The 8863-nt window shown below is 56.2% G+C and overlaps 1 protein-coding gene across 1 annotated transcript in view; it reads left to right on the plus strand.

Moving 5' to 3' along the window:
* DBF4B (DBF4B-CDC7 kinase regulatory subunit) overlaps positions 1-2769 on the plus strand; it is a gene marked incomplete at both ends in the record, with an annotated part of 38695 nt that extends 35926 nt beyond the window's left edge. The window contains 3 exons of the mRNA XM_080714090.1: positions 890-995; positions 1118-1242; positions 1830-2769. Coding sequence (XP_080570216.1) covers positions 890-995; positions 1118-1242; positions 1830-2769 — 1171 coding nt within the window. The remainder of the gene's footprint in view (positions 1-889; positions 996-1117; positions 1243-1829) is intronic.
* Between the last annotated feature and the right edge of the window lie 6094 nt (positions 2770-8863).

Raw genomic sequence — 8863 nt, forward strand, 5'->3', positions numbered from 1 at the left:
AAGCCAGCCTGAGCTACTTAGTGAGGCTCTCAGCAACTCAGTGAGACGCTGTTTCCAAATAAAGTATAAAATAGATCTGGGAGTATAACCCAGAAAAGCCCCTGGGTTCTACCCCCAGTACCACCAAAAAAAAAAAAAATTATTGCTGGGTATATAGCTCCAGATAGAATGTTCCTGGGTTTAGTCCCCAGTACTACAAAATAGATAAATAAAAAATAAAATAATAAATAGGGCTGGGGGTGTTGCTCAGGTGTAGAATGTCCCTGGGTTCAATCCCTAGTATCTCACACACACAAACCAATAGCTGGGCGTGGTGGTGCATGATTATAATCCCAGTACTTCAGAGGCTGAGATAGGAGGATCGCAAGTTCAAGACAATAGGGCTTGGGGTATAGCTCAGAGGTAGAATGCCCCTGGGTTCAATCCCTTTTCCCAGAAAACAAAACAAAAAATACAGGGCTACATTCAGATGAGAAGTCAGATGTGAGAAAGATTTGTCAGCCTCAGAGCAGGGTGGCACCTGTGATGAGGACAGGTCAGCTTGAGGAGGGCACAGGAGGGGCCCCCCACCGCAGCGTCCCCTCGTCCTGCAGCTCGGGTGCGGCGTGTGGCTGGGCAGCTGGGACTCCCCAGGCGATTCCTGCCACTCACCATCTCACCCTCACCTGTGGTTAGCAGGGGGCGGGGGACAGCACAGGCTGCCCGCAGGAGGCCTCCCCTTCCTTTTCCCTCTCCTGCCCACTTGAACAAGTGGCACCCGCGCAGGAGGAGCCTGCCCGCTGGTCTGCTTGGCCCCCTTTCCCTCTCTGGCCAGAGCTCCAAGCTCTGTGTAGCAGCTCCTCCGGAGACCCCAGCAGTGACCACTTCCCTCACCCTGTACCTCCCCCAGAGGACTCAAGACCCGGGAGCCGAGCCTTGAATCAGCTGTGCACACCATGCCCAGGAGGAAGGGGCACTGTGAGTGCTGCCAGGAGACCTTTGAGGAGCTCCAGGAGGTGAGGCACTCCCCAGCCTGCCCAGGATGGGCCTGCCCTCTCGTGCCAGGGCTGGGTGGGAGCTGCTTGTCCCACGCTGCCTTGCCTGATGCCCTGTGCCTCGCCTTCTCTTGCACGAGCAGCATCTGCAGAGTGCTCGGCACCAGAGCTTCGCCCGAGACGCCCGTCCATATGCAGAAGTCGACCGGCTCATCGCCCAGCTCAGCTGCACCTTTGTAGGCCTCTCCTCCCAGGCCAGCCTCCCCAGGTGAGCGCCCGAGCTGCAGGCACATCATGTTCTCATTCTGCTCCTGTTGCCCTCCCCAGGTGGGCAGCAGCAGGGACTAGTCTGTACTGTTTTTCTCTTTCTCCCTCATCATTCTGGGGATGCATTGACACGGTGGAGGGGAGCCATTCTGGCCAGCTAGGAAGCAGCATAGTTCCTAGGCCCTGCACACAGGTGATGAGCAAGGACTTAAACCTCTGCAGAAGTCATCCCAGAAGGGAGGATTGCATGGGGTTTGGTGAGGATTCCAGGGCGCTCTGAGCCCAGCTTCTCCCTGCTCCCAAGGGCAGAGCTCCACCTCAGGGCTCAGCTTGGACAGCCCAGCTCCGTGCTGCTCTCAAGCCAACAAAGGGTGCAGCTTCCTCTGAGGCCATTCTGTAGGACACCCACTAACTTGGCCAGCCCCACCACAGACTGCAGAGCCAAGGGAAGCGCACGCAGCACTGGCTGCTCCTGCAGTGTAAGGCCAGAGAGTGGGGCACCACGCAAGCCATTTTCCCTGTCCCCAGCGCCAGCCCTGGTGGAGCCCATCTTCCTCTCATCTTGCTGTGGGTATTTTGTCTCCGCAGGCAGTCAGATCCCCCAGCTCCTGAATGTGACCCTCTCTGTCCTGAGACTCTGCCCCCCCGCCAGCCCTCCCATCCCAGGGTGGCATCTCCCAGGATGCAGAAAGATGACGGCGACCAGGTCCTGGGTGCCCCAGAGAAGGATGGGACGGTGGATGGCATGAAGGCACCAGTGGAACCCACAGGGACTGGCGAGGTACCTGGACCAGTAGCAAGCCACCAGGAGCCAGGGGGGTCAGTTGCTGTGTCTGCAGACCCCCCAGGGACATCAGTGTCCAGGAGCCTCACTTGCCAGTGCCTCCTGGCCAGCTCTGGTTTTCAGGACCTCTCCTCTGGCCCAGACCTGGCACCTGTTGGTCACAAGCGAAAAGTTGAATCTTCCAGCGGCAGTGCTGAGAAGAGACCAAGTGTGGCCTGGCCACAGGCCTCGGTTTTTGTCTCCAAAGCCCCTGGCCCCTGCAGCACCAGGACAGCTGGTAGCAGACGTGGGCTCCCCCTCCCCCTTCTGGGCCGTGACTTGAGGGCCCTGTCCTCGCTCCCACCTTTGCGCCACCAACTCACCTGCCTCTCCCTCCCGGACCCCCTCCCCCAACAGCTCACAGACAGACCAGCTGAGTTCTGGGCCGCACAGCCTCCCCGGCCAGGGAGAGGATGGCCCCCAGAATCTGAGGGTTCCGGGTGTGCAGCCCCTGCTCGAGGATCCCAGCAGGCTGACCAGCTTCCCAGCTGCCCCACAGCTCCTGGCCCACTGACCACCCACCAACACTCAGCAGCAGGAGACCCTGCGGGGAGCCAGGCTGCCTCGCTCCCTGGCCCTGGGCCTGCCCGTGTGGGAGCCAGCTGCTCCCAGTGGTTCTGGGCCCCGCAGCCCCTCCCAGTGCCCTGTCTCCCTGTCCCCCAGATCCAGGCCCCGCCCAGTGCCGTCAGAGAGCTGCTCCTATGAGTCCCTGGGTCTTCATAGGCTGGCGGCCCAGGCTGCAGAGCCACACGTGCAGGTCATGCCTCTGCGTGGTGTTGCACACCTAGCTGGGGCTGGCCAGGACCAGGAGGAGCAGAACCCAGACCTCCCGAAGAGCCAAAGGAGCCCTGGGCTTGGCCTTCGAGGTGCACGTGAGCGCTGTCATGCTCAGCACAGCGTAACCCACAGAGCCAGACCTCCCACCACAGGTCTTTGGCTGAACTGAGAGTGCTAGGGGCTGCCCTGCCTCTAGCCCTGGTCCTGCCAGGCAGCCATCCACAGCCGGCCTCTCCAGCCACACCAGACTGGCACCAGGAAGGACCACAGTCCTGGCCCCCACGGCACTTGCTCTGCAGAGCTGAGGGCTGGTTGCTGTGTTCCCCACCTCCACCAGCCTCCTTGCCCACAAGCATGTGTCTCCTGCTTTCTGAAAAGCCTGTGTTGTGTCCCCTCCCCCAGCCCCCCACGCTCACACACAGATCCTCAGGAACATATGAAGCAGAGGAGGGGCTCAGCCTGCGGCACTTAACAGTGCTCTTTCTCGTGCACTTAGTTGGGGCCCAGCACTGACCTTTCCCCTGAGTCCAGGATGTGGCCAGAGCCCCTCTGGGGACCCCTCAGCTCTCCTGCCACCTCAGCTCCAGCTGCCTACTCAGGGTTCTGCTATCCAGGGTCAGTGTCTCACCTGCCAACTTCTGCATCTCCCTCCTCCCTCCCCTCTCCTTCTCCAAGGACCTTCTCCCATTTCTTACAGCCAAGCCATTAATCTGGAGACAGAAATGGGTTTGCTATCGATTGGCCAGTTTTTTTTTTTTATTACAATTTGTACTGTAGTTCTTCTCGCCCTTCTCTGCCTATGTGTGTTTGTCTCTTTAAGTGTGGAAGCTGCCAGAAGCCTGGTGCTATTCTGTGTCTCCTTTCAGAGGGAGAAAGGGGTGTCTGGCTGTGGGTGAGGACCTGAGTTGTTAGTTTGGAAATAGAGCAACTGTGTACAACCCTCCTTAGAGGCCCTCCTTGGCCTTTTTATGCCATTCCTGTTAAATTTCACAATTAATCTTGATTCAAGAAATGTAAATAAATTTGTTAATAACAGACAGCAAAGAGCCGGAGCTAGAGCATGCTGTGTCGGTCCTTGATGTGCCCTCAGTGACCCCAGGTAGAGGTGAAGGCCCAGCAGGTACTGACAGAATAACTGGATAGCAGGACGGTGCCAGGACCTCCTGGGGCCGGGGGTGGCAGGGGCCTCTGTCCCTGCCCAGCCTCCTCTCTCAGGCCCATACAGTGCACACGTGGCTCTGCCACCAGCTGGGTGACCACCTGCAGCGGGCATGCCCATGGCCCACCACCAGATAAGCTCCTGGGGGGGCCCTCTCCCCCTCTCCAGAGCCCAGCCAGTGGCTTACTGCTAGGCCCTTCCTGCTGGGGCTGTCCCTTTTGTGACATGTTGGGTTGCCTGTATCCTACAGCCCTCTCCGTGATGGCACCCCTCTGGAGGAAGAAAGCTGCCACGCCGCACCACCCTTCCTCTTCTGAACCTTGGTGGTGGCTCGACCTGAAATATTCCCCAGCATTTTCAGACTACCCAATGACCTAGGGTAGTCCGAAAATGACCAAAATCAAGTCCCTACCTCTTAAAACCTCTGTCCTAAGCCAGGTGTGGTGCACGGTTATGATCTCAGCATTTGGGAGGCTGAGACAGAAGGATCATGGTTCAAGGACAGCCTCAGCTACTTAGGCCCTCTGCAACTCAGTGAGACCCTGTTTCAAAATAAAGAATAAAAAGTAAGGGCTGGGGCTGTAACTCGGAGTTACAATGCCTCTGGGTTCCATCCCCAGTACCATAGCAAGACGAAAAACAACATAGGTCAGTCCCAGTGACCTATGTTGCCTGGGTTCATCCCCTGTCCACTCGCCAACCTACCCGTTAGTTCAGCACAGGCTGGAGGGCTCACACCCCACACACACCCTGAAGAGCCCTCCTGCCCTCACACCTGCGAAGTGCCTGGGCCTCGAACCTGCACGGGAAGGCAGGATCTGGCTGTGCCCCAACTCCTCTGGGACTGAGGAGGAGGAGGAGGAGTTCCTTCACTACCCAGCCTCGGTTTCTTGAAATGAGGGGTGTGGATGAGATGAGCCCTCCCAACAATAAAATGCCTTGGCCTCCATCGAGTCACCCACCCTCCCTGTCCTTGCCACACACAGCTGACCTGCCAGCTCCTCCCCTTCGTCCTCATGGTTCTCCAGCACCCTCCACCTGCAGCCCTCAGCCACATCCAGCCAGTCTCAAGTCCTGGCCCCTTGCCCTCCTGATCCCTGCTCCAGGCGCCCACCGCCTCACTGCCACCTCCCTGTCCTCCAGCCAGCCAGGTGGGGCTGCTTGTCTCTGAGCGCCATGGGCAGTTCAGCTTCTGTGCTCACAGTCCTGCCCTAGAAAGCACATTCTTCAAAGAACACTTCCGTGTTCCCAAAAACCCTGAGAGTGTGAGCCCAAGTTCAACCCCAGGTCCTGCTTTTAACTCTGACCACACTCCTGAAACAGCTTTTGTTGGTTTTCTGGAGAGTTGTTACTAGAGATCGAACCCAGGGGCATTCTACCTCTAAGCTACAGCAACAGTCCTTTTTATTTTGAAACTAGGTCATGTTAAGTTGGTGAGGGTATCACTAAGGTGCTGAGGCTGTCCTCAAACCTTCAATCAATCTTTCTATCTCAGTCCCCCAAGTATCCCTACCACACCTAGCTTGAAACTTAATTTTCTTTTGTGTGTGTGTATGTGTCTGTGCTCACACGCCTAGGAATGAAACCCAGGGGCTTTCTATGCTCCCAGACCTATATATATATATATAGGTCTGGGAGCATTTTTTTTTTTTTTTTTTTTTTTTTTTTTTTTTTTGGTGGTACTGGGGTTCCTGGAAGCCCTTCTACCTCCGGGCTACACTCCCAGACCTATTTTATATTTTATTTGGAAACGGTCTAAGTTGCTGAGAGCCTAAATAAGTAGCTGAGGCTGAGCCGGGCGTGGTGGCGCACGCTTGTGATCCTCATGCTTGTGAGGCTGAGACAGGAGGATCGCACAGGTTTGAAGCCAACCTCAGCTACTGAGTGAGGCTCTCAGCAATTTAGTGAGACCCTGTTTCCAAATAAAGTATAAAGTAGGTCTGGAAGGATAGCCCGGAGGTAGAAAAGCCCCTGGGTACCACCCCCAGTACCACCAAAAAAAAAAAAAAGTAGCTGAGGCTGGCTTCAAACCTGTGTGATCCTCCTATCTCAGCTCCCAAGTACTGAGATTACAAATGTGTACCACCACGCCCAGCTAAAATATAATTTTCTTAATCTGAAATGGAAATAATGGTCCTCCTCCCTCGCTGCAAAGCACTAGAACCAATTTGACATGTGTGAGGTACTTGACAGAGCTTGACACATTGTCTCAGCAAACCCATTTATCACCCCCATACCCCTGTGTTCTCTCCCTCCCAGAGACTTAGGTTGAGTTTATTTACACCAGACTCCCACTTTGAGATGTCCCCCTGTGACCTACATTCTCATCCCCAGTGTAAGCTTGTGGATGAACCTGCCGGGGGGCACTGAGACCCCACCCCACACCCCCTGCCAATGGCTGGCTCCCCTCAGCTCCAGGAGGACCTCCAGCATGGGAGAGAAGAGGCAGCCTGGCCTTTGAGGCTACAACTTCTTTCATGCCCTAGAAGCCTCTCCAAAGACAGGTGTGCCTGGGACCTGGCACCTTGGGCACCTCCAGCTCCTTCCTGGGAGAAGCCTGAGAGCTGCAGATATCCCAGGAGAGGGCCACCGAGCCAGCTGGGAGGGAGAAGCATGACATTCGGTGAGAGGAGCAGCCCTCTGCCCTGGGCGATGTCAGAGGGAGCAAGAGATGATGCACCTGTCCAAGTGCCCTAGCAACCTCAACATCGTGTCTCAAGCCTCCACCCCACAGTGCAGAGCGGCCTGGCATAGAGACGGTCCTGATGCTCCCAAAGCCAGAAGGGGCCATGGTTGCTCCACAAATGTCAGGGGGCTACTTCAGGCGCCCGTGACACCAGCTCAGGTTGACTCCCCTGTGTGCCAGGTCCTGCCCTGAGCACACATGTCCCCTCAGTAGTGCTGAGGACACCAACTCAGCCTAGGGCTGCTCAAGGCCTCACCTCCAGGAGGTGGGGAGCTGGGGTTGGAGGCCAAGGCCTGTCTTACCTGTCCCCTGGCCTGGCCTGGCCCTGCTGCCAGCCCCAGGCTGGGCAAGGGGCCTGGACAGTCTCTGCTGGCAGGAATCCCGTCATCCTACCAAGGGCTAGAGAAGCCACCACCCCTCCCTTACTTGGGCTGCGGAGACAAGGTCTGGGCCCCACAGCTAGCAGCCCAGTCTGGCCCTTGTGCAGAGGAAATGTGAGGAAGAACTGGCTGAAGGGAGCTGGGTGTGGTGACGCTTGTCATCCCAGCATTCGGGAGGCTGGGACAGGAGGATCACGGTTCGCAGCCAGCCTCAGCTTCTTTGAGGCCCTTTGAACTCAGTGAGACCCTGTTTCAAAATAAAGAATAAAGCCGGGCGTGGTGGCGCACACTTGTAATCTCAGTACTTGGGAGGCTGAGACAGGAGGGTTGCACATGTTTGAAGCCAGCCTCAGCTACTGAGTGAGGCTCTCAGCAACTTAGTGAGACCCTGTTTCCAAATAAAATAAAGGTCGGGAGTGTTGCCTGGATGTAGAGGCCCCTGGGTTCCATCCCCAGGACAAAGAAAGAAAGAAAGAAAGCTGGGTGTGGTGACACAGGCTTGTAATATCCTCGCTTGGGAGGCGGAGACAGGAGGATCACGGCAGGTTCAAAGCCAGCCATGCTGGCTTAAGAGACCCTGTTTCCAAATAAAAATATAAAAAAAGGTCTGGGAGTATAGCCTGGAGGTAGAAGGGCTTCCAGGAACCTCAGTACCACCAAAAAGGGAAGAAGAAGGAGAAGGAGGAGAAGGAGAAGGAGAAGAAGAAGGAGAAGGAGAAGGAGAAGGAGAAGAAGAAGAAAGAAAGAAGAGAATTAAAAATAGGGCTGGGGGTGTAGCTCAGAGGTAAAATGCCCCTGGGTTCCATCCCGTACTGCAAATAAATAAATAAATAAACAAATAAAAAATAATTGGCTGAAGGGCGGAAGCACGAGGCCCCAGGCCTCCTACCCAAGGGAAAGCAAGAGACCTAAGCCCAAGCTCTGAGCAGGACTGCACAGCAAAGGTGTGGGCTCAGGATAACAGAAACAGTGGCCACCTCAGGCAGGACAAATGGGCCAGCCACATCTGTGTACCGGGTGGGGGCCCTCCAAGGGGAGCCAGGCCTGCCCCAGTCTAAGGAGCAAATAGCCCTTGCTGCCAGCTCTGAGGAGGGACAGTTCCCTCCTCTTGAGAAGTCCCTGTCTGATGGAGGACTGGTTCTGACCTTAGGAGGGGAGGGGTGTGGGATGGGGTTGAAGCAAGGCTCCCCCTTGGTCAGGCACCTTGTAGCAAAGCTGAAAGGGCACAAGATGTGGGGAGACCTCAGGGGCTAGAAAGTGGGGTGTGGTCAAGAGAGTCAAGATGGCCAGCCTAAGCCGGGCGTGGTGGCGCATGCTTGTAATCCCCGCGCTTGGGAGGCAGAGACAGGAGGATCGCACAGGTTCGAAGCCAGCCGCACGCGCTGGCTTAGGAGACCCTGTTTCCAAATAAAAAAAGTATAAAAAATAGGTCTGGGAGTGTAGCCCGCAGGTAGAAGGGCTTCCAGGAACCCCAGTGCCACCAAAAAAAAAAAAAAAAAAAAAAAGATGGCCAGCCTGGTCTGCTTAGAGCTGAGAGCTCAGGAAGGTAAACAGCTATAGGGGTCAAAAAGCCATATAGTTGAGCCCCTACTAGACCTGGCCCAGGGTGCCACCAAGGGGAAAGTCACGTTGGAGGCTGGGAAGGTCTCAGCAGGAAGCCAAGGTACAGGGCCACAGATGTAGCTGGAGTCAGCCTCTGCTGAAGAGACCTGGACCTGACCCTCGCTTGCTGTGTGGTCTTGGACATAGAAGGGACCCAGACATCCCCTGCTTAGGGCCCTCCACTGTGAAACATGC

This window comes from Muscardinus avellanarius (assembly GCF_963383645.1).
Source record: "Muscardinus avellanarius genome assembly, chromosome: 16".
Lineage (NCBI taxonomy): Eukaryota > Metazoa > Chordata > Mammalia > Rodentia > Gliridae > Muscardinus > Muscardinus avellanarius.